General features: G+C 38.4%; 1 protein-coding gene across 2 annotated transcripts in view; it reads left to right on the forward strand.

Annotated features, from left to right (window-relative positions):
- Window positions 1-26,105, forward strand: part of samhd1 (SAM domain and HD domain 1) — a 57,899-nt gene that overhangs the window by 27,157 nt on the left and 4,637 nt on the right. For both annotated transcript variants that reach the window (XM_039735440.1, XM_039735441.1), the window contains 6 exons: window positions 1,453-1,544; window positions 5,487-5,602; window positions 5,998-6,137; window positions 8,208-8,300; window positions 14,438-14,542; window positions 14,975-15,112. In XM_039735440.1, the coding sequence (XP_039591374.1) occupies window positions 1,453-1,544; window positions 5,487-5,602; window positions 5,998-6,137; window positions 8,208-8,300; window positions 14,438-14,542; window positions 14,975-15,112 (684 nt within the window). The remainder of the gene's footprint in view (window positions 1-1,452; window positions 1,545-5,486; window positions 5,603-5,997; window positions 6,138-8,207; window positions 8,301-14,437; window positions 14,543-14,974; window positions 15,113-26,105) is intronic.

The following is a 26,105-nucleotide window of genomic DNA, read 5'->3' on the forward strand; positions in this document are numbered from 1 at the left end:
TCTTTGTAGACACGGAACACACATGAAATGTATGTATTTCAACTAACGATATTTCATTACTTATACAATTTCTTACAAATGCATCTCCAGATAAACACTTCAACACAGATTTGAACTGTGAGGATTACAGTCTTTTTCTCACTGAATGCCGGGTGGGGGTTGTAACAGGCTGCGTTCTGCTAATATACACATTTGCAAAACAAAAATGGCCTATTGGTTCAGTTTTATAGGGAGCTATGAGTTTCTTGGCTTATGTCAGGAATATTTAAGGAGGTCGGGGACAATGAAAAAAATCGTAAGGTTCAGGGATTCTAGTGTTAATCATTCTGCCTCCTAATCTCTCTTTGCTTAAACTGAAAAGGTTCAGCTGCTTCAGTCTCTCTGCATTAGCTCATAGTTGTTAATCTGATAATTAGTCTAGGCATTCTTCTCTAGGCTTTCTGTAGCACTGTTATGTCTTTTTTTTTTTGTAAAATGGAGACCAAAACTGTACACAGTACTACAGGTGATGTCTCACTAGTATGTTATATAATTTTAAGCATAACATTCCTTGAGTTGTACTGTACACATCATGATATGTAATGTAATATTGTATTAGCCATCTTGATAGCTTCTCTATGCTGTCTGGATGTAGGTTGTGATAAGTCCACTATGACTCCTAGGTGTTTTTCTTATGGCCTTCTTTCTGTTTTTAGACCTTCCATTGTGTATTCAAATCCTCGATTTTTACTTCTTTTGTGCATTACATTATATTTACTTGCATTAAATTTCATTTGTATGCTATCCAGGTCTCTCTGTCACAGTTCAACTAATTCCACATGATCTGTTGTTCCACCTAGTTTGGTGTCCTCTGATGATTTTTTAACCAACTTGTTCATTGTATTCTTGTCTATATAATTTATGTATATTAAAAAGAGAATTGGCCCCACTACTGATTTCTAAGGGACACCAGTTTTAACATCACCTAATTCTGACAAAGTTTTTTTCATTCCTTAATTCTTGTGTCTTAGCCAATTTTGTTCTTTACTAAACATTGCTTTCTGAATCCATTTTTTTAACTACCTCTTCCATGGCACATACTACTTCAAGATAATTGTTGGAGATGTTCTTTCCTTCATTTACCTTGATGCATTTTGCATTTAAACTTCCTTTTCCGTGTCTTGTTTAATTCCACAGTGTGTTAGAGTTCCACTGTAAATTACTTCTCAAATGTGTCTTCTGAGCACCTTGTCATTTCTCTTGTTAAAACCATTGAAGTGTGATAAAATGGGAAGCTCTACACCACATAAGGAAAAAAAACAGGTCCATAGCCATAGTGGATGTCTAAAGGTTTTGGAAAAGTTAACAGTGAAAAGAGCCACTGAGCCTTTAATGACTTTTTGTAATGTTATGTTTTGCAGTTATTGCTTCCGTATTCTGCTGATGTTGAATTCATTTATTTTATTTACCTAGGAAGTTGGAAATCTATATGACATGTTTCACACACGCAACTGTCTTCATCGCCGAGCTTATCAGCATAAGGTTGGGAATATCATTGAAACAATGTGAGTAGTGCCCAGTGATGTACTATACATATGAGATGGTTAGAACATAGTAGGTCATTGGAGAATAAAAAATGTTTTCTTAACTAGTGGAAATTGTTTTTAGAATTTTTCTATTGCTCTTTTAAAATATATGCATTTTACAGTTATAAGGGGTTAAGCCATTGACAAGTGATGCCCCGTGCCCTGGCATCTCTGCACACCCATAATTAGACAATCAGCCAGTCAACCTCTTTGTGGTGCATGCACGCTCACATCTCCATCTGCACGTGCTCAAAGCCTGCATGCTCTGGGACGTATGATTTTTTATTAAAATTGCACTTTGCCACAGACCTCTTTTCACACACCTCCCTCCACATACTGCCAGTTGTACAGGAAGGCTCCACACCCCAGCCCATTGCAATTACTGGCCAAGGTCTGTGGCATTGCCCTATCACTGCACTAAAACAATAAAAATACTAAAACAAAGCCCAAGCGTCCCTTTTAAAATGACAACAAAATGACAAAATCCGCAATAAAGAAATAGTCCATTTAAAGTTCAAACTTCTAAAAAGTCCTCTTCAGACTTGGGTGTGTATGTTTGTAAAAACAGTCAGGCACCAATCTCACTTGATGTTTCTTTGCCAGTCTTTGTTCTTCACTGCCACTGGCTCATCCCACTGCTGCCACCAAACTGTGATGCTCTGTTCACTGGCATCTCTACACACCCATAATTACATGATCAACCAAGGACTCCAATCAACCTTGGAGTGGTGTTGTTAGTCATTCAAATAATAATGAATTGCTGTGGGTTTTCAGCCATCCAAATGCAGGCAGCCCCAACTTCTCCCAAGTCCTATGTGGGCTGTTATGCCTGTATCAATGCCATGTTTGAATATGTCTTTTTTCGTGGCCATTTCTTTGCATTTCAATACATTATCAATGATAGAAACAAACTTTCACAACAGTAGCAGACAAGTCTTACCAGGCAACAAAGAGCAACAATTATCTTTTCTGCCAGTGTTGTTTCTTTGGCATGACTGCAGCCTAACATGCAAATAATATTTAAGTTGTTTGTTTGTATATGTATCTCTCTTAACCTATTTACTCATGTTTCTAATGTCACATTACTTGGCTTCTAGTCAAAGGGTATGTCAAACTTAATGCCTGCAGTTGCAGATGTTGTCATCTGAGTATGTCAGTTTCTAAAACTAGAATTCAGTGTCGGATTACCAGACTGCTTGATGACTTTCCAGCACATTTACACAGTTCTAAAGAATCCAGTGCTTGCCCCTTTTATTGATAGCGAATAACATGCTGCCTGATGGACCCAATACTGCACGAAGGGTTTACTTGTATGGCATGTTCAGCTACAATTTGTGCCTTTTTCATCTTTTTTGCAATCTGTTGTGGAATGTAAGACATTAGACATCAGACAAACAAGCCTCCCTTCTGCTTGTATCGTTCAAAACACCTCTGTTTCATTATCTCATCATTGTGTTTTATACATTTTATTTCCGGATGTCCACTCATTGTTTGTCATATTTCATGCACACAGGGCCCGCTCCAATGACTTAAATCCGAATCCAACCTGTTTGACTTTCTTGGGGCAAGTCAACTAATTAGACTAAGGTGCTGGGTATGCCTCACTACATGCCTGGTGATCATGGGAGTGCACCATGACTACCCTCAACTTGCCAAGATTATGGACACGTCTTATGACTGAAAAATGTTATGAAAGTTGTGTAATGTGACATGGTCTTTATCTTTTGCCATTTTTATTATTTTTCATTTTATTACTGTGCTCAAAGAATGTGTAAAGCAGAGCACTGTGGCCATGCCGGTCATAGGGGTCGGATTTGGTATTACATTTGGCTTGAGGAGTCCATTTTTTTTGGGTTGTTAAAATTGATTTGTGCTGTGATGCAGAATGTTGTTGTACTGCATGTGCTGTATAAAGTGCTTACTTGTTGTAATCTAACATTAAGGGTAGTGCCACAGTAAATAATATGTACTGGACAATGCATACTCACAGCTAACTGTTTCAGTTCTACAAGGACTTTGTTTTCCATTTTTTTTTTTTTTGTTTTTCCAATGAAAATGTAAAGCTCGTTTCCATTATTGTCTCTCTGCACACTATTTTCTCTGATATTGCCTTAAATAGTGCTTGACATGAATGGAAAATTGGGCTTGTACTCAGAGGGGAAAAAAGTACTTGATGACAGTGTAATCTGTCACTGTTTTATAGTCAGACAAAGGTATGCAGTGGGGCGATAAAACAAAAAAACAAAAAAACTGAGGGTGGGGCTGTGACATAAAGTGGGCATACACTTATAAAGAAGACATTAAAAGCTTACAGTGACCTTTATCAGTTCAATAAAGGGTTTTTTTTTATTCTACCTGCCTGCATTAATTTATTAGAAAGATGTGAAAAAATGGAAATAAAATATTCACAATTATATTTTACATTATTGTCAATAAAGTCTAATGTTGTTTTGCTTAATGCCTGACATCAATAAAAAGCTAAATTTGCACTGAATCAGAGGATGTAAAGCACATTAGGCTTATACCTTCACTGAATATTATGGCGCTTTTCCACTGCATAGTACGGCACGACACGGTTCAGTTCAGCTCACTTTTGGGGGGTTTTCCACTGGGAACAGTACCTGGTACCTGGTCCTTTTTTTAATACCACCTCAGCCGAGGTTCCAAGCGCGCCGAACCGTTACCAACACGTGACGTGTAAACTCTGCTGGTCACTGATTGGCCGGAGAAAATCGTCATTACTGCGTCACTGGCTATTCTTTTCTTTAAAGGTACACACACGCGGAAGTTTGTGTCCCGTCTCTCCATCGCTGGACGCAGTTTGTTGCATAAGTGGATGAATGTTTCTTCAGACATTCGAAAGTTCTCCAGCCACTGAGTGTTTGTAAAACCGGGAACAATCACATCCCACCACTCTGAAGCACGGTTAAATGTCCAAACAGATGGTCTGTTGCAGCGACTTTTTTGCAAAATGTGGAAGATCTGTAATATACAGAATCAGCATTTTAATGTTACACTGACAGTTAAGTTCATTTTATGCTTTGCAACAGTGATAAAAGTTAGCTAGTGATGTGCTTTTTTTAGATGCTTACCCTTACGTGTCGTCGAGCTAAAGTGTTGTCGTTGTCTGTGTGTTGTTGTAAAAGTTCCACGGTGTCACGGCAGTAGAGGCGGCGCAACTATAACGACACGTGAATAATCCCGCCCACTCTAAAGCGGTACTAAACTGCAGTCGAAACGCAAATCGAGCCGAACTGAGCCGAACCAAGGTGAGCTGTACTGAACCGTGCTGTGCCGTACTATGCAGTGGAAAAGCGCCATTAGTTACTAGCAAATACCTAATCTTTCAGCACAATAATCTCTCTAGACACACTGCAAGCAGTATTAAGAACTACTGGATTTGGAGTGGGAGTCTACACATGGAACACTAACAAAAGCCAAAAAAATCCAAAGTTATAAGAAGAGCAAATTGTACAAGATGTTTGGAAGAATTTACCACATGGCTAATTGAAAACAAAATCTAGAGCAGTGTACCAAAGTGAATAGTATGTTTTGCAATCGAAGACAGGCTACACACAATATTGCTTTCTTACTAAATCATCAGATATTCTTGTTACTTTTTTATTGTATCTGTGTTTCTTCTATGTTTAGTGTTTTCCCAAGCAAATAAAAATTTTCTGATAAGATAGCTAGCTTTAAAATTTTCTTGGGTAGACTTTTGCACATGACAACATGTGTTTGCATTCTGGTTAAACAGAGTCTTTTGAGACTATGTACTGCCATGGCATTGTCTTCAAAAGAGTTTTGGCTTTTTTTATTTTTGTTTAATTCTTAACCAGCATTGACATAATCTTCAGTTGTAGCCACATGTTTTAAAATAGTATCACGTTTTTCATTAGATTACCTACATTGTTTCTCCAGGATTACTGAAGCCTTTCTGAAAGCTGATCCATACATTCAAATTGAAGGAACTGAAGGAAAAAAATGTACCATTTCTAATGCGATTGAAGATATGGAAGCTTACACCAAGCTAACAGGCAAATTGATTTAGAGTTTCATTTTTAAAAAAAGTTTAATTTATACTGATTTGAAGGATAAGTGTACTACATATATCATATACATACATTACATTTATTGGATTAATAGATTTTGTGTCTTGTCATTTTTAAAATGTAGCTTTAGCAGTTAAAATGCAATGTTCTTCTCAAATATTTTAATGTTTTTTTGCAGTAAGGTAATATTTTAAAATATGTACAGTAATAAAATTTAAGAAGGTGTGATAACATTTTTAAATATGGTTTAGAATTTCCTGCAATGGATATCTTACGTTTTTATATTCTTTGGTTTCCTTTAACTTATTAATAAGATAATCAGTTGTTTCTTCCTGAGCTAATAAAATTAGATTTCCTGATCCTAGTGTCTATCTTAACAGACAACATTTTCCTGGATATCTTACATTCTTCTACTCCGGAGCTTGCAGAGGCCCGTGCAATTCTAAATAATGTTGTGCAACGGAGGCTGTACAAATGCGTTGGACAAACACAGCCCAGGCCGGGTACTGTAATCAAGGAAGTGAGTATGCTGATCAGAAACTCTTTTTTTTTGGATAATTATCTCCTTTTTAGGAAATTAAAAAAATATTTTATTAGTACACGTTCTTTCATTAACCATGCATTTTTAGGAAACACTTGATATTTAATAAATAAACTTGCCAGAAAATGAGAGTGCAGGTGATACCCTAACTTATGTAAATTACATTTAAAATTTGTATCTATGGCAGAGTCTAAAGCAAATCTCTTTTTTTCTTGTAGTATGTTTATTGAAACATGTTTAAATATTTTTGATGTGGGTGGTGAAAAGCGAATTAATAATGTTATTAGTTTGGAAAGCATTTTATAAAAAGAAATTTGAGTTGTAAATATCTAGGGGGAGAGCAGAAGGTTGTGAAGTCTAAGTTCTGTCATGATGCTTTATAAATAGGTACTTCTTCCAGAGGTTCCTTAACAATAGTAGTTCAGCTGGTCTTGGGAATTGTGGTCTAATGTTAGTATGAAACTTTAAGAGACCTGAATGCAGAAAAGAGACTGTGGATTTTATTCTGAAGGTTCAGTAATATTTTGAAGAAATATATATTTATTTTTGGGAGAGATTAAGTTGTTTTGCATACCACCCCAACCACATTAAGCCATGTGTGTGTGTGTGTGTGTGTGTGTGTGTGTGTGTGTGTGTGTGTGTGTGGGTGTCCTTAGATCCTGGGATGCACTTGGTTGCTTTTGTCTGTATAGCTTCAAGTGCTGCAATGTCTTTCTAACACCGTGGTGAGCAGAACTGCACACTGTAATCCATCCAGATACATTCTTAGCATTGCACTGTATAAATTATTTTGAGTACAATGTCTCTTTTCTTCAATTCATCAGTTTTTGTGATTTAACCTACTATTTTAGTTGCCTGTTTAATTGCTTCCCTGAATTGCAAGCGAAAATGTTGCTTCAACATATACCCCTAGTCTTTTTAGAGGTTGCTTCCTGTATGGCAGTGTCTCCCATCTTGTATTTATAATTGATGTTACTTTTGCCCATGTTTAGCTCTTTGTACTTTTCTACCTTAAAGTGCATTTTCCAAGTGTTCGTCCAGTTCTGAAGGCTGTCCTGGGTTTTTGATTTTTTTTTTCTCCTCAGTCTCTGCTGTCACTCCAGTTTCAGTGTCATTTGTGAATTTCACAGGTTTACTAACAATACCAGAATCAATGTCATTAATGCAAATGAGAAATTGTAAGGTCCATGGATCGACCCCTGAAGGACTCCACTGATAACCTTGAGAATGTGGAGCAGTCTCCTCTTATCTGTACTCTTTGTCTCCTGCCGGTAAACAACTAGGGATCCAGTTTTATAGGTTATCTCTGATGCCTACAGCTTATAGTTTCAGAATTAATCATTGGTGTGGGATTGCTTCAAATGCTTTTTGAAAGTTTAGGTCAAGTTTGTCGTATACTTTGTTGTTGTCCGCTATTCCAGATGATTCTTCAAAAACATCTGAAAGATGTTTTTCAGAGCCTTTCTCTCATAAAACCCATTCTTACTACTGTTTAGAATATTATTTTGGTTTAGGTAATTTTCTAATTTATTTATTATAGTTTCTATATAGTTTTCGATATTTGGAGATTTTGTTTTCATGTTCACAGTTTAATTTTTTAAATTCACCACAAATCCATAAGGTTTACTTTTGAACTGATGAAATCTGAGTTTAGCAACATGGTTCTGTAAGACTGTTTTGAATATGTGCCATTATTTATGTTCTTCACAGTATCTGTCTTGTTCTTTTTGTTTATTTAAATGAATGCACATGTCAGAAAAAAATATTTTATAAGCAACCCTTAATTAAGTGTATGTTGGATCAGTTTTACTTTTATTCTGGTCACTTATTCAGTTTGCTCCAGGTGGTCTGCAAGACTACCATTTTTGTATCTAAATAAAGTAAATTTAACAAATTCTTATTTATCACTTAACCAACATTGTATCCCACTAAAAGCTGCAGTGTTTTGTGACACATTATTTTATTTAGAGTTGAAATGAATAAGCCTTGTTACATTTTTTTACATGTGCAAGTGATAATTCCTTTCTTTGATTTGTCTTCTCTCTTTAGGTTAACCTTGATGTTTACAGTAATGAAATTGCGAATGCTTTCCCACAGGGAAATATGGGTGTGAAACTGCAAGCTGATGATTTCATTATAGATGCAAGTATCTCATTTAGTAACTGGAGATAATGCTCCTCTTAGTTTGTGCAGTCTATTTTCGGACTTGTTTGTTACTTCTACAAATTCAGTTTAAAATTATTACCTTCTTCTGGCTGTAAGTTTAGTTTTCCTCTCCCATGTTGTCAACTGCCCCACCTAAATAATAATGTTAATTATTAGGTCTCATTTATGTTAATGTTAGTAAGTTTGTAGTTTCTTTTATTATTAGCTTAAACTAAATTGTATCTTAATGCATATGTATAATGTCATTAATAATTTGTAAAGTCTGTAATTGATTTTTAATTATGAACTTCTTACAGTGCTTTGAGCCTGTACTCATTGAAGAGCACTATACAAAAATAAGCTGAATTGAAATTAATTTTCTGTTGGTTCACATGTCCCACTTGCTCCTACACGATTTAGCTGGGAGTTTAAAGTTACAGTATTCTATAAATATATCTGGTCATGAGAAAAACAAAGTAGCTTTTAGAATGCAAACCTTATTTACTAATAGTGAGTGTGTGTGTGTGTGTGTGTGTGTGTATATATAATATATATATATATATATATATATATAATATATAATATATATAATATATATTAATATAATATAATATATATGTATAAATATAATATTTATATATATTGTGGCAGAAGTGCTTGGTTGCCACTGGCCCGACACAGACTGACACCAGAGGCACGGGTGAAAATGAAAATAAAAGATTTATTTTATCTTCAGCCATGGTGCACATCTTCTGTGTCCCACAGGCCCTACACAGTCCCCAAAGAAAACACACTCCTCTTTCTCCTCTACTCCTCACAGGCAGCTTAGTCCTCCTCCTCCCCCCCCACTTTGTTGCCTCGAGTAGTGGCTGCAGGCTCCTTTTACAGCCCACCCCGAAGTGCTTCAGGTGATATTTAACCTAATTCAGGCTGCACTTCCAGGTGTGACTGCATTCCAGCCCGCAGGGGCTCTTTACGCCATGCAACTCCTCCTGGTGGTGGCCACAGAGCCCAACAGGGCTGATCCCTGAAGTCCCACACCTGCCCCGTTGTAACCCAGGAAGGCTGTCACCACGCATTCCGGGGGACGTAGTGTGCATCCCATGGCTGCTCTCCCGGTCCCAATGTCAAAGGGGCATCCCGGCCAGGCATGGGTCCCTGCCGTCCGCCACAATATACTAATAAAAGGCAAAGCCCTCACTGACTCACTCACTCACTCACTAACTCACTCATCACTAATTCTCCAACTTCCCGTGTAGGTAGAAGGCTGAAATTTGGCAGGCTTATTCCTTACAGCTTACTTACAAAAGTTGGGCAGGTTTCATTTCGAAATTCTACACGTAATGGTCATAACGTTCGACAACATCCGCTATGTTGAACTTTCTTATTTACGGCCCCATCGTCACGAAATTTGGTAGGCGGCTTCCCTGCACTAACCAAAACCGATGTACGATGTACATACATATTTCGGTGGTATGACGCCACTGTCAGCTGCCATGTTGAACTTTCCAACGTTACTAATTCTCCAAGTTCCCGTGTAGGTAGAAGGCTGAAATTTGGCAGGCTCATTCCTTACAGCTTACTTACAACAGTTAAGCAGGTTTCATTTCGAAATTCTATGCGTAACAGTCATAACGGTCGACAACGTCCACCATGTTGAACTTTCTTATTTATGACCCCATCTTCATGAAATTTGGTAGGCGGCTTCCCTGCGCTAATCGAAACCATTGTACGTACTTATTTCGGTGGTATGACGCCACTGTCAGCTGCCATGTTGAACTTTCCAACGTTACTAATTCTCCAAGTTCCCGTGTAGGTAGAAGGCTGAAATTTGGCAGGCTCATTCCTTACAGCTTACTTACAACAGTTAAGCAGGTTTCATTTCGAAATTCTATGCGTAACAGTCATAACGGTCGACAACGTCCGCCATGTTGAACTTTCTTATTTATGACCCCATCTTCATGAAATTTGGTAGGCGGCTTCCCTGCGCTAATCGAAACCATTGTACGTACTTATTTCGGTGGTATGATGCCACTGTCGGCTGCCATATTGAACTTTTCAATGGTCTTTGTTACTTATGGGCCCATCTTCAAGAAATTTGGTACGCGGGTTCCCAATGCTAACTGAATCTTACTTACCTACATATATACGTCCATAGCCTGCAGTTCGGTCACCGTGTGAGGCGGCGTTGCGTCCCCCATCCCAACACCTCCCACGTTGTTGGCTGCCTGCCTATATAAGGCCGTCCATCGCTCCGGTCTCTACATTCCCTTCCTTGCTTCGCCTTGGGATTCACGTCTCCTGCTGATAAGTACAGCCTTTTTATTTAATCCACGGCTTCTCCGCTGTTTTAGTGTTCATTTATTACGATTATAGTTATTTTTTAGGTATTTTGGACTTACTTTACATTGTTCAGGTGCCCATTTCCTTTATCATTCCAACCGTTCCCCCATTAACATGTCTATCGAGGTGATCACCATCGATCAAAGAACTGTCACTTACCGAGTGGTTTCCATGCCCGGAGATGGCACCTACCCTTTTCTATTCTCTCTGTTACATATTGCACGGCCATATCATGCTCACTCTTGATATCCGGAGGAACATTGTGTCTTATGTATTGAATGACTGGGACAGGTTCAAGGTGTGGACTGATGACGGTACAGGAGATAATTATACTACACACGAGCAATGTAAAAATGAAATACTTAAGCCCTTCACCTATGGTTCTGCATGTGAGTTGATGGCTGCCACTGAATTGTTCGGTTGTCGCTTTCAAGTGTACCGAAATGGCCAAATATTTTACACCTTTCGACAATTGCCAGTGCCTCTTAAACATCTTAGACTCACAGGTGACGATTTCAGTAGTGGACACTTTGATGTTTATGAATGTTTAAACTCTCAAAAGCTGGATGTAAAGTTATCGATGAAACCGGTTGTTTGCTTACAATGCTTGACAGATGCCGAATGTCACTTCAACACAACTCCTGCAAATACTGTTGTAATTGAAACAAACCAAGAAACTCAAACTGATTATGACAGCAGCAATCCAAGCTGTGAGATTTGAAACAAGATTACTGTTCACATGGCCAACTGTAAGTAAGTTCAGCGCACAGCTTGGTCATATTACAACCGGAGGACCGAACTCACAATGTGGTATACAAAGAGATCCTTAATTATTGGTATATTTTCCCTCAGTTTAAAAAGGTTTAATTTTCTTCTTAATAAAAATTTTAAGGCAGTACTTCGCCGCTGCGAAGCGCGGGTATTTTGCTAGTATATAATATGAGAGAGAGAGTGTTATTGTACATATGTTCAGTGAAACAGTTTGAAAAGAATTCTATCTGTTTGGAATCTTCTGTTGTTGCCTTGTTGCTTGTATCAGTGACCACATACTGTAAGCCCATATTACATTTCACAACTTTTCCAGAAATTTTCAGGCTTAACCTTTATTTACATAATTTTAGCTAGTCAGAGGCAGTCAATGGAGCATGCCCATGAAGCCAGTTGCCAAATGTGACATATCCAATGATTTGCTCCAACTAGCCTGTGACTTGCTTTGATAAAATAAAGCAGGTTTAACTTTTTGGATTGCTGCTGTCGGTTTGAGTTTCATGGTTTGTTTCAATTATGACAGTATTTGCAGGACTTGTGTTGAAGAGACATTCGGCATCTGTCAAGCGTTGTAAGTATACAACCGGTTTCATCGATAACTTCACATCCAGCTTTTGAGAGTTTAAACATTCATAAACATCAATGTGTTCACTACTGAAATCATCACCTGTCAATCTAAGAAGTTTAAGAGGCATTGCCAGTTGTCGAAAGGTGTAAACTATTTGGCCTTTTCGGTACAATTGAAAGCGACAACCGAACAATTCACCGTTAGCCATCAACTCACATGCGAATGCATAGGTGAAGGGCTTAAGCATTTCACTCTTCTAGTGCTCCTGTGTAGAATATTTATCTCCTGTACCGTCATCAGTCCACACCTTGAACCTGTCCCAGTCATTCAATACGTAAGACACAATGTTCCTCCGGATATCAAGAGTGAGCCTGATATGGCCGTACAATATGTAACAAAGAGAATGGAAAAGGTAGGTGCCATCTCTGGGCATGGAAACCACTCAGTAAGTGACAGTTCTTTGATCAATGGTGATCACCTCGGTAGACATGTTAATGGGGGTACGGTTGGAATGATAAAGGAAATGGGTACCTGAACAATGTAAAGTAAGTCTAAAATACCTACACAATAACTATAATCATAATAAACGAACAATAAAACAGCGGAGAAGCCGTGGATTAAATAAAAAGGTGGTAGTTATCAGCAGGGAGACGTGAATCCCTTGGCGAAGCAAGGAAGGGAATGTAGAGACTGGAGCGACGACCCAACGCCGCCTCACACGGTGACCGAGCTGCAGGCTATGGACGTATATATGTACGTAAGTAGGATTTAGTTAGCATTGGGAACCCGCATACCAAATTTCTTGAAGATGGGCCCATAAGTAACAAAGACCGTTGAAAAGTTCAATATGGCGGCCGACAGTGGCATCATACCACCGAAATAAGTACCAAATTTCAGCCTTCTACCTAGTTGGAGAATTAGTGACATTGGAAAGTTCAATATGGTGGCTGACAGTTGCGTCATACCACTGAAATAAGTAAGTACATTGGTTTCGGTTAGCACAGGGAAGCCGCCTACCAAATTTCGTGAAGATGGGGCCATGAATAAGAAAGTTCAACATGGCGGACGTTGTTGACCGTTATGACCGTTGCGTGTAGAATTTCGAAATAAAACCTGCTTAACTTTTGTAAGTAAGCTGTAAGGAATGAGCCTGCCAAATTTCAGCCTTTTACCTACACGGGAAGTTGGAGAATTGGTGACGTTGGAAAGTTCAATATGGCGGCTGACAGTGGCGTCATACCACTGAAATAAGTGCGTACATCGGTTTTGGTTAGTGCAGGGAAGCCACCTACCAAATTTCGTGAAGATGGGGTCAGCCTTCTACCTACACGGGAAGTTGGAAGATTAAAAACGTGGGAAAGTTCAATATGGCGGCCGACAGTGGCGTCATACCATCGAAAAAAGTATGTACATCGGTTTCGGTTAGCGCATGGAAGCCGCCTACCGTATTTCGTGAAGATGGGACCATAAATAAGAAAGTTCAACATGGCGGACATTGTCGACCGTTATCGACCTTTATGACCGTTACGTGTAGAATTTCGAAATGAAACCTGCTTAACTTTTGCAAGTAAGCTGTAACGAATGAGCCTGCCAAATTTCAGCCTTCTACCTACACGGGAAGTTGGAGAATTAGTGATCAGTGAGTGAGTGGGTGAGTCAGTGAGGGCTTTGTCTTTTATTACTATAGATTACGCTGTGCATTCTATGGTATAATTAACTATATTTGTGCTTAAAAATCTTTAAAATATATATATATTTACATACAGTTCATACGGTCTGGAACGGATTAATTGTATTTACATACAATCCTATGGGGGAAATTACTTCGGTTCACGACCAAATCGGTTTACGACCAGAGGTTTGGAATGAATTATGGTCGTGAACCGAGGTTCCACTGTATAAGCAATTGTGAACTAACATCACCAGCTTTGGTGCAAATGAAAGTGACAACAGGTGCACTGGAAAGGCAACAGCAAGACAACCCCCAAAAGCGGCCTGTCTCCTGGTAAGTCTTCCATTCTCTTTGAGACCTTCTTGCAATGGCATGTATGGATTTGCCATCATGGAGGAGCTGGACTATCTGTGTAAGCTGAATCACTTGTAGGTACCACCACCACCTCCTCATGCTACCAGAAGTGACAAAGACACTTAACAAAATGCAAAACTAGAGAATAATTAGTCAGGAAGGTTAGGCAGAGAGCAATTGTCTGTGGCCACCACCTGTAAAGCCATTCACTTTTTGGGAGTTGTCTTGCTGTTGCCTCTCCAGTGCATCTGTTGTCACTTTCACTAAATGGAGAAACTGATAACCCAAAGGCTTAATTGACTTGGTGTTAGACTGTGATGATTAGGTGTTCTCTTCATTTTTTGAGCAATGTATATGGGAATATTCTGATTTAATTAAATGTATTCATTTAAGTTTTTTCTTTTTTTAATTGCACTGTCTAAATCCCAGATTATTCAAATGGATTATGGAATGAAAGAAAAAAATCCTGTAAATAATGTTCGTTTCTATTGTAAAAATGATCCAGAAAAGGCCATTCGAATCCGCAAAGATCAGGTAAGTTTATCTTAATTGCCTTTTTTAAATCACAATATAGGTATTTTAATAATCCCAAGTGACACACAAAAGCTACAGCAGTACACACTCGGTTAAGTAGAGTAAGTCAGATAGGTAAATAAAATACAGTAACTTCCTTTATTTAAAATTAAATATTATTCAATATTGAAATGGTAGAAAATACTTGGCCAGAGGATACATTTTAATACATTCTCTGCAATTATCTGCTTTTCTAATTTATTTTTTAATTTGTGTAGATTCTAGTTCTATACAGTATAGCATTTTGTTTATTTCTGGGAATGAACAAGAGTATTATGTTTTTGCTGTTTTGTTTCTCCTAAACCAATTTAGTAATAGAGGAGCGTTCATTAATTTATTGTATGGGATAAACCCATTTAATATTAAATGATGCCGATTGTCCCAAACTTGTAGGTGTCTCAGTTGCTGCCAGAGAAATTTGCTGAACAGCTGATCCGTGTTTTTTGTAAGAAGACAGATGATAAAAGTATTGAAGCTGCCTACAAGTGCTTTGTTAAATGGTGCATTAACAAGGACTTCACCAAGCCACAGGTAAGCAGTCCTACCCCTGCCATACCATTCCAGCACAGAAACTGTCGATATCTTTAACTTATTGTGAAACATGGCCGTTCATCTACATGGTGAAGCAGGAGGAAATTCTAACCGTAGTAACTGCATGTGCTAACATGTGAGATATAATGTCATTTGATTATTGGAGTGAATATCGCCTGGTAGCAATGTTAAAGCTGTCAAAGGCCCTTGTATTCTTAAGGCATCGAACGTGGACCATAGCTTGTATAAATAATGTTTGACTTGTATGTTATACCCTCAGTAGGTAAGATATATTACATATTGGTATTCCTTTAATAGTTTTAAATTTTACATTCTGCAGATCATTTGCCTACAGGTTATATGTCATGTGACCAAAGGGCTCGAAATCTACAATATACATGATGTGTAAAGGTGTATTTAGGTAGCTTTACTGAGCTCTAAAATGATAACTAAACTACACTATACAGTGCTGTAAGAATGTATTTGTCCTGTGCTGTGTTTTTCTGCATTATTTCACCATTAGTAGTATTAGGTTTTCAGCCAAAATCTAAAATTAGTTAATATGATCATCTGTTTTCCAAATCTCTTATGCATTTCATGTTTGTTGAGTGCTGATGCCTTTCATGACAGCTTTGAGTGCAAGGCGGTAACCAACTTTTAATGTGATGCAATAGTTTTGATACTTTTGTTTATTAAATACAGTTTGCACAAACATATTTTATAGCTAGTTATATACAGTGGTGTGAAAAACTATTTGCCCCCTTCCTGTTTTCTTATTCTTTTGCATGTTTGTCACACAAAATGTTTCTGATCATCAAACACATTTAACCATTAGTCAAATACAACACAAGTAAACACAAAATGCAGTTTTTAAATGATGGTTTTTATTATTTAGGGAGAAAAAAAATCCAAACCTACATGGCCCTGTGTGAAAAAGTAATTGCCCCTTGTTAAAAAATAACCTAACTGTGGTGTATCACACCTGAGTTCAATTTCCGTAGCCACCCCCAGGCCTGATTACTGCCACACCTGTTTCAATCAAGAAATCACTTAAATAGGAGCTGCCTGACACAGAAGTAGACCAAAAGCACCTCAAAAGCTAGATATCATGCCAAGATCCAAAGAAATTCAGGAACAAATGAGAACAGAAGTAATTGAGATCTATCAGTCTGGTAAAGGTTATAAAGCCATTTCTAAAGCTTTGGGAGTCCAGCGAACCACAGTGAGAGCCATTATCCACAAATGGCAAAAACATGGAACAGTGGTGAACCTTCCCAGGAGTGGCCGGCCGACCAAAATTACCCCAAGAGCGCAGAGATGATTCATCCGAGAGGTCACAAAAGACCTCAGGACAACGTCTAAAGAACTGCAGGCCTCACTTGCCTCAATTAAGGTCAGTGTTTACGACTCCACCATAAGAAAGAGACTGGGCAAAAACGGCCTGCATGGCAGATTTCCAAGGCGCAAACCACTGTTAAGCAAAAGAACATTAGGGCTCGTCTCAATTTTGCTAAGAAACATCTCAATGATTGCCAAGACTTTTGGGAAAATACCTTGTGGACTGATGAGACAAAAGTTGAACTTTTTGGAAGGCAAATGTCCCATTACATCTGGCGTAAAAGGAACACAGCATTTCAGAAAAAGAACATCATACCAACAGTAAAATATGGTGGTGGTAGTGTGATGGTCTGGGGTTGTTTTGCTGCTTCAGGACCTGGAAGGCTTGCTGTGATAGATGGAACCGTGAATTCTACTGTCTACCAAAAAATCCTGAAGGAGAATGTCCGGCCATCTGCTCGTCAACTCAAGCTGAAGCGATCTTGGGTGCTGCAACAGGACAATGACCCCAAACACACCAGCAAATCCACCTCTGAATGGCTGAAGAAAAACAAAATGAAGACATTGGAGTGGCCTAGTCAAAGTCCTGACCTAAATCCAATTGAGATGCTATGGCATGACCTTAAAAAGGCGGTTCATTCTAGAAAACCCTCAAATAAAGCTGAATTACAACAATTCTGCAAAGATGAGTGGGCCAAAATTCCTCCAGAGCGCTGTAAAAGACCCATTGCAAATTATCGCAAACGCTTGTTTGCAGTTATTGCTGCTAAGGGTGGCCCAACCAGTTATTAGGTTCAGGGGGCAATTACTTTTTCACACAGGGCCATGTAGGTTTGGATTTTTTCTCCCTAAATAATAAAACCATCTTTTAAAAACTGCATTTTGTGTTTACTTGTGTTATATTTGACTAATGGTTAAATGTGTTTGATGATCAGAAACATTTTGTGTGACAAACATGCAAAAGAATAAGAAATCAGGAAGGGGGCAAATAGTTTTTCACACCACTGTATACTACATTTTTCAGCAACTTCTTTACCTAGGTTACATAGTCTGTTACAGGTTAAGTAACTTTGTACCAACTACTCCTTCAAAAGCTGTGAAAATTCAGTGAAATTTGTGGGTTTACTGGTATAAAGGATTAGTTTCAGATGCTGCCCATCGCGCTAGCTTAGACATAGACGTTGTCAAGGGCAATCAAAAACTATAAATTGTTCCTTTTTATTTCTCTATTTTAAAGTGGTCAAAGAGGAAGTGAGTGCACTGCTCAGCAGTTAGTTAAAGTCCAATTAACAGGAAGTTTCTACTAGACAGCACTGACTGGCTGTTAAGTGGTGGTAGACAGTTGCTTCAGAAGGAGATAAAGTTTTCAAAGGCCTAGTAAGCCTTGAATTATACAGTACATGTCAAGACAACAAGAATGAAATGCAGACTTTCACAGAGTATACTTGCACTGAAGTAGTCAAAGGAGCAAAGAGGAAATATCATGATATGAACAAAAAATATATAGCAAACCCTTGAAACGGACAATATCAAAATTAAAAAGGGTAATTTGCACATCCTTTCACTACCACACAGTATATACAGCAGAGACTATCATTCAACACCAATGTCCTGTCTGTATAATTTCTAATTTACTAAGACTGATTTGGACAAATTATGTTAGAAACACCAGGACATATTCCTTAAAAATAAAGTTTCAGTAACTTGGAATACATTCAGTAGGCAAATCATGAATGGCTACTTTTTATGTGATTCTTCTAGCATTGGTGATTATGTTGGACCAATGCAGATTAACTTCCAGTCTTAATGAATGGATTAAGCGATGTTGTGAGCTATGTAATTGAGCTGTTGAAGCCTCTCTAAAAGTCCTTCTAGCAGAAGTGCTTTGTATACTAAAAGTGTATTGTATTATACCAATCCCTGAATGGTAAGATTATAAAAAAAAATCATATTTATAAAGATAATGGGCAGCCAACTCTACTTTTATACTGCCCAGATACCAATACATACCACAGCACACATACTGAAAGTAATAAAATTTTGGATCTGTATATTTAAATTGAAAGAATGAAAAATAAATAACACAGTATAGCAAATACATTTTCCAGCAACGTCATCCTCAATACATGACACATCTATACTAATAAAAGGCAAAGTCCTCGCTCACTCACTCACTGACTCATCACTATTTCTCCAACTTCCCGTGTAGGTAGAAGGCTGAAATTTGGCAGGCTCATTCCTTACAGCTTACTTAGAAAAGTTGGGCAGGTTTCATTTAGAAATTCTACGCGTAATGGTCATAACTGGAACCTATTTTTTCGTCCATATACTATAATAGACGCCTGTTCGATGGCGTGGGAGGCGGAGTTACGCCTCCCACGTAATTTAGTGCCTGCCCATATAAGGCCGTCTGTCAGCGGCAATCCAATAGAAACACTGCCGCTAAATATTCACAGGTGAAGGACTGTGCTTATGCAGACGAAGATGAGATGGTCAGGGTGGTGTTTGGCACAAACTCCGCGAAACTGCGAGAGAAACTTTTAAGTGCCGGGTCTTAGCTAACATTAAATACAGCCATGGACATAGCACGAGATGGCACCAGCACAGCTGGGAACCTTCGATGCATGTACACCGAGCGGCTCACGTGAACTGACGCAGTGCACAGACTAAAAGCAAAAGTTCCAAAGAGTGCTGAACAAAAACCGAATTACACAATTGAGAAGGCAGCAAAAAATATGAAGCGTCTGATACATACAAGCATATTCATAAGTGCAACTACTGCGTAAACTAAGCATACGGTGGAAAAAGTCAATGTCCCGCTAAAGGAAGACAGTGTAAAAAAATACCCGTGCATGCAGTGTGTCACGTCTCAGATAAAGTGGAAGACGAGCTGTTTATTGATGCAGTAAGAAACGAATCGATGAATGAAACCTGTTATCGAGAAACACGGAATGTAACTTGAACACAACACATCGTACAAATACGAACCTGATTGAAAGAAATAATGATAATCAAATCCTTGATGACATCAACACTCATAACACTCACAAAACAATTACTGTTTATTGACAATCATGTTACGTTATTTTTAAAATGTTCCCTTTTCTTCTTCATAACTTCTTTAACAGACTACTTCTTCGCTGTGAAGCGCGGATATATATATATATATATATATATATATATATATATATACACCCCGATCTACATACCCTCAAATAGACAAACTACACGCCGTGGCGCAATGGAAGAGGCTTCGCCTCTAGCTCCGACGACCGAGGTTCAATTCCCGAGAAGGGGTGCACTGAGTATGTACGCCTGATGACCCCAAAATTAGGGCGAAACACGTGTTGCATACTCTTTGCATTATTTCACAGTAAAACTATTTCAATATATATATAAATACATATATATACACACACATACATATATATCAGCGCTTCCCGATTCATTTTACCCTCGAGCATGTAACTCCATAATGCTTTAAAAAAAATAACGCATTTAATCACACTTTGCATTCCAAGCAAAGGGGAACTTTTGTCAATGCACGATTTCCTGGTACATCGATTACATTGATGCACACATCAGAGCTACAAAAATGTTAGAGTCGGAATAAAGTGCGTTCCTACGACTGATCGGAGGAAAATTTCATTGCAAAAGACTACCCGACGGAAGCCTTGATAAAACCATGGTTTTGTGCACACTGAAAAGCAAGCAAAATTAGATGCATTACAGAAAGCGGACTTTGTGGCTCTTACTGTGGATCATTGGACTTCTGTGACCGTTAGTAATTCTAAATACATCTAATTACAAAATGTTCAATGATCACACTGTTTTAGCCTAATGTACAAAATCATTTTGGCTAAGGTTACTCAGAGTTTACCAATACCATTGTGAAAATGTACATATATATATATATGTGTGTATGTGTCTATATATGTGTGTGTGTGTGTAGCTTTGGCCACTGAGTGCAAGGGAAAATAATAAAATGTAGTCTATAAGTTATTAAACAGTAAAACATTAACGTTTTAAGAAGTACAGGTACATTGAGCACTACTGGAGTGGTTGCGGGTAAACTACATTTTAAAGACAGTATAACACAACAGGTAAGTGGTACTAACAGCAGCTAAAATGTATATGGATCATCTCTCGGTAGTTGATCCCTTTTGAAAGGTGCTACACGACCGCTGTGGTATAGAAATTACATTTTCTATGTGAACGTCCAAATTTCTGCCTCTGGTAATGTGCCTTACCGGCATTACCAGCAATTAAAGAAAATTAGTTTTGTGTCCTCAGCAGTGTTAAGAGAGAAAGGCTTTGGTTTGGGATAAAAGGAAAAAAGGTTTAAAGAAAGGAAAGTTGCCTTTTTCTTTTATATAGTGTAGAGATGTCTTCGCTGACGATATGAGCGCCTTTTGGGGACAGTCGCGGTGGGTCTTGTGTAGACCGGTGAGACGTACCTGCCATTAATCGGCTGTGATGGCACTGTTGGTCCTCCACTCCTGTGCGTGTCTTCATAATCCGAGCTGATGACCTCATAATCGTATACGTGCAAAGGAAAGTGCGAAGCACCTTAATATTAGTTTGCCGCGGTGTAGAAAAAGGGTCCCGTGTTTGCACTTGTCTGGGCTATAGCTCACGGGGAGGATGAAAAAAATTAAAAGTGCTCACTTTGACTTAAGGCAGAAGCGCAGTCAGCGCAGGGCAGGAGATGCCACTTTTTGCAGACACATTCACGTGATCAAAAGTCTCTGCGCTCTTCAAAAGTCTCCGCGCTCTTTGGAAGTCATTCATATATATATATGAAGGAGATTCTAGGAGACAAGCAGTTACTCTAGGAGAGCTGGAGAGGGCCATAGAAGGTCCATAACCCATCAGCAGGACCAGTATCTGCTCCTTTGGGCAAGGAGGAACAGGATGAGCACTGCCAGAGCCCTACAAAATGACCTCCAGCAGGCCACTGGTGTGAATGTTGGTGGTGAGTTAATGATTGTCTGGGGAGGCATATCCATGGAGGGTCACACAGACCGCTACAGGCTTGACAAAGAACCTTGGCTGCCATTAGGTATCAGGATGAAATCCTTGGGCCCATTGTCAGACCCTATGCTTGTACAGTGGCTCCTGGTGCACGACAATTCCTGGCCTCACGTGGTGAGAATATGCAGACAGTTCCTGGAGGATGAAGGAATTGATACCATTGACTGGCCACCACACTTTCCTGACCTAAATCCAATAGAACACCTCTGGGACATTATGTTTTGGTCCATCCAATGCCACCAGGTTGCACCTCAGACTGTCCAGGAGCTCAGTGATGCCCTGGTCCAGATCTGGGAGGAGATCCCCCACAACACCATCTGTCATCTCATTAGAAGCATGCACCGATGTTGTCAGGCATGTATACAAGAACACAGGGGCCATACAAAGTGCTGCGTACAATTTTGAGTTGCTGCAATTAAATTTTGGCAAAATGGACTAGCCTGCCACATCATTTTTTCACTCTGATTTTTGGGGCGTCTTTGAATTCAGGGCTCTGTAGGTTGATCATTTTCATTTCCATCAAACGATGTGGTATCCTTTCGTTCCTAACACATTACCCAGTCTATATCAGTATAGATATCCAGGAGGATTTCTTTTTCCCATTGAGATCTGATGTGTTTTCAAAGTGTTCCTTTAATTTTTGAGCAGTTTATATATAGCAGTTTGTGTGTGTATATATATATATATATATATATATATATATATATATATATATATATATATATATATACACACACACACATATATATATATATATATATATATATATATATATATATATATATACACACACATATAATATATATATATATATATAATATGTATGTGTGTGTATATATGTGTATATATATGTGTATATATATATATGTGTGTATATATGTATATATGTGTGTGTGTGGGTATATATACACTCACCTTAAGGATTTTTAGGAACACCTGTTCAATTTCTCATTAATGCAATTATCTAATCAACCAATCACATGGCAGTTTCTTCAATGCATTTAGGGGTGTGGTCCTGGTCAAGACAATCTCCTGAACTCCAAACTGAATGTCAGAATGGGAAAGAAAGGTGATTTTTAGCGTGGCATGGTTGTTGGTGCCAGACGGGCCGGTCTGAGTATTTCACAATCTGCTCAGCTACTGGGATTTTCATGCACAACCATTTCTAGGGTTCACAAAGAATGGTGTGAAAAGGGAAAAACATCCAGTATGTGGCAATCCTGTGGGCAAAAATGCCTTGTTGATGCTAGAGGTCAGAGGAGAATGGGCCGACTGATTCAAGCTAATAGGTATGCAGCAAAGCATTTGTGAAGCCACAACACGCACAACCTTGAGGCGGATGGGCTACAACAGCAGAAGACCCCACCGGGTACCGCTCATCTCCACTACAAATTGGAAAAAGAGGCTACAATTTGCACAAGCTCACTAAAATTGGACAGTTGAAGACTGGAAAAATGTTGCCTGGTCTGATGAGTCTCGATTTCTGTTGAGACATTCAAATGGTAGAGTCAGAATTTGGCGTAAACAGAATGAGAACATGGATCCATCATGCCTTGTTACCACTGTGCAGGCTGGTGGTGGTGGTGTAATGGTGTGGGGATGTTTTCTTGGCACACTTTAGGCCCCTTAGTGCCAATTGGGCATCATTTAAATGCCACGGGCTACCTGAGCATTGTTTCTGACCATGTCCATCCCTTCATGACCACCATGTACCCATCCTCTGATGGCTACTTCCAGCAGGATAATGCACCATGTCACAAAGCTCGAATCATTTCAAATTGGTTTCTTGAACATGACAATGAGTTCACTGTACTAAAATGGCCCCCACAGTCACCAGATCTCAACCCAATAGAGCATCTTTGGGATGTGGTGGAACGGGAGCGTCGTGCCCTGGATGTGCATCCCATCCCACAAATCTCCATCAACTGCAAGATGCTATCCTATCAATATGGGCCAACATTTCTAAAGAATGCTTTCAGCACCTTGTTGAATCAATGCCACGTAGAATTAAGGCAGTTTTGAAGGCGAAAGGGGGTCAAACACCGTATTAATATGGTGTTCCTAATAATCCTTTAGGTGAGTGTATATATATATATATATGCCAGCAACACTCATGACAATGACAACACAATTACATTGTCAATCAAGTTACGTTATTATTAAAATGTTTCCTTTTCTTTTTCATTACTTCTTTAACACATTACTGTGCGGGTATTTGGCTAGTACTGTATAAAAAGACCATCACAATTTAAAAAAAGATATGAAAAGTTTTCTGGGTCTGAAGTAGGTAAGCAACAGTTTCTGAACAGACATTCTTGTCAGTAGTTACCTCAGTTGTTTTCAGAAATGGTTCTCAAAGTTTGTTTTACGAAGATACCTGCATGAAAGCATAAACTCCAAAATAGAATTGCTCTGCCAAAGCCAAGGACGAAAGTGTTAGGGCTGATTTATACTTCACGCTCAGAACATGTACACGCCCGCATCATGGCTGCCACGCATTCCCAGCGTTCATTTCACGCGTCCTCTGAGCAGGTCCTCTAAAACCTCGTAGTTTACTTTATCATTAAAGCAGACCATAGTAAATGTCATCCCAGTTTTTAATTGCTACGAGCTTCTTGGACCTGACAGCTGCGGCAAGCAGCAATCGATCACCACACAGAACAAATTTAAATGTATGATATTCCAACTCTCTGCACATTTAGAATATTTAAATTTATACTTGATATCACTTTCATGATGAAATGCATTAAATGTGTATGTTACATTTTACATATAATTTCGTTTATATAATGAATACTGTTAATAATTACATACTTGGGGGGAATAATTACACACATGGGGATGTCACGGTGGCGGAGTGATAGCACTGCTGTCTCGCAGGGAGTTATGTTGCTGGTATATCCTGCTTGTATTCCACACTGTGCTTAGGTTTCCTTCCAAATATATCCAGATTTGGGTATTTGGTGCCACTAAAATGACGCTAGTGTATGTGTGTGCTTGTATTCACCTTGCAGTGAGCTGAGGCCTCGTCCAGGGATTGTTTCTCAGTCGTGCCCAATGCTTGCTGGAATGGACACATCCCTGTAACAAAATGTAACATTTTTTTCAGTTAAAATATCTTACAGATGAATATATTTTTTTCTGCAGTATGCAAACATAAATTCAAATGCTTTTGACGTTGCAGGAACTTATGAGCTTGACCCTAATGTGTGAAAAAGCTAATTTAATAGCATTTCTGGGCTAATTAACCGAGGTGTTACAAGTGATAGACATTAAAACACGTTTACTATTGGTCTTCATTTTGTAGGCCTGAATCCCAGGTTACCTGTAATATTGCTTTGAGTTGCTTATTTTCCATCCGTACATTTTCTGTCCTGCATGTATAGGTTAGTATAATAGGGAGCGAGTATCAAATCCTGGCCATGTTGGGTGCAAGGTAGGAAGGAACCAACCTTGCATTGCACAAGTCCATCATGCATACAAACACATGCAATTATAAGTGATTAATTAAATGTGATATTTTAAAAGCAATAATTAGTTTGTGGTTTAATACAAATGTCATATAATTGTACACACGGCTGCTCTGAAAAACAAGAAACTTAGGGTTATGATGTACAAGTTCATTCTGTATTTGTAAATCAGTGTTGGACTATGAAGGCACACAGTGAATTACCAAAGCCCAAACATTTTTTTTATCCTGTTACTCATTATAATAAAAGAGAAGCATATTAAATTTGTTTTTTGTATCATAAATACTTTGATTGAAAATCTTAGCAGAAGGGATGGAAATTTATTTGTTGTGTGGTTAGCCAAACATTCTATGTAAGAGCCATTTGTTAGCTAGTTAGGTTATGTTAAATTGATAAAAGTATTTTCTTAGTTATTTTAAAATGTATATTAGTGCATAGTCAATGGTAGGTTCTATTATAAACCCCAAAAGCTAAATTGCAAATGGAATTTTCTGGTTTGTCATTCTGACTACAGACTAGTTCAGTTTATGGTCTGCCTTGTATTGGGTAAGACATGGAGGGCCAGCAGCTTCAAACTGTACTGATATACTAAAGTCAAGCCTATAAGTTAGCCATAGAAAAGTTTTTTTTAACTTTTAAGTATAGAAAGTAACTGAAATTTAGAAAGAGAAAGCTAAGATTATAATGAAACAAGGAAGAAACCTTTTATTATAATAATAATTTATTTTATTTATAGGCATCTTTCAAGGCACACAAACACCTTACAGAGCATATTAATAACTACAGTCACAACAATAAAATTATTAAAATATTAGAGTACAATAGAACCAGAATAAATACAATAATAAAATTGAATTTAAATGTATCAGCTAAAATTATCAGAGAGAAAAAGCAAGCTTAAAAAATGTTTTACGATGAGATTTAAAGGTAGGAACAGAGTCAATATTACGAATGTCTTGTGGGAGAGAGCTCCAGAGGCGAGGGGCTACTCAACTGAAAGCTCTAAACGCCATAGTAGTCAAGTGAGCAGGAGGTACAATGAGATTGATGGAGGAAGAAGATCTAAGAATATGAGAAGGAATGGAGATGTGAAGAAGATCAGAAAGATAAGGAGGTGCCAGATTGTGAAGGGTCTTATAAGTAATAAGCAG

Source organism: Polypterus senegalus, chromosome 14 (genome assembly GCF_016835505.1).
Source record: "Polypterus senegalus isolate Bchr_013 chromosome 14, ASM1683550v1, whole genome shotgun sequence".
Lineage (NCBI taxonomy): Eukaryota > Metazoa > Chordata > Cladistia > Polypteriformes > Polypteridae > Polypterus > Polypterus senegalus.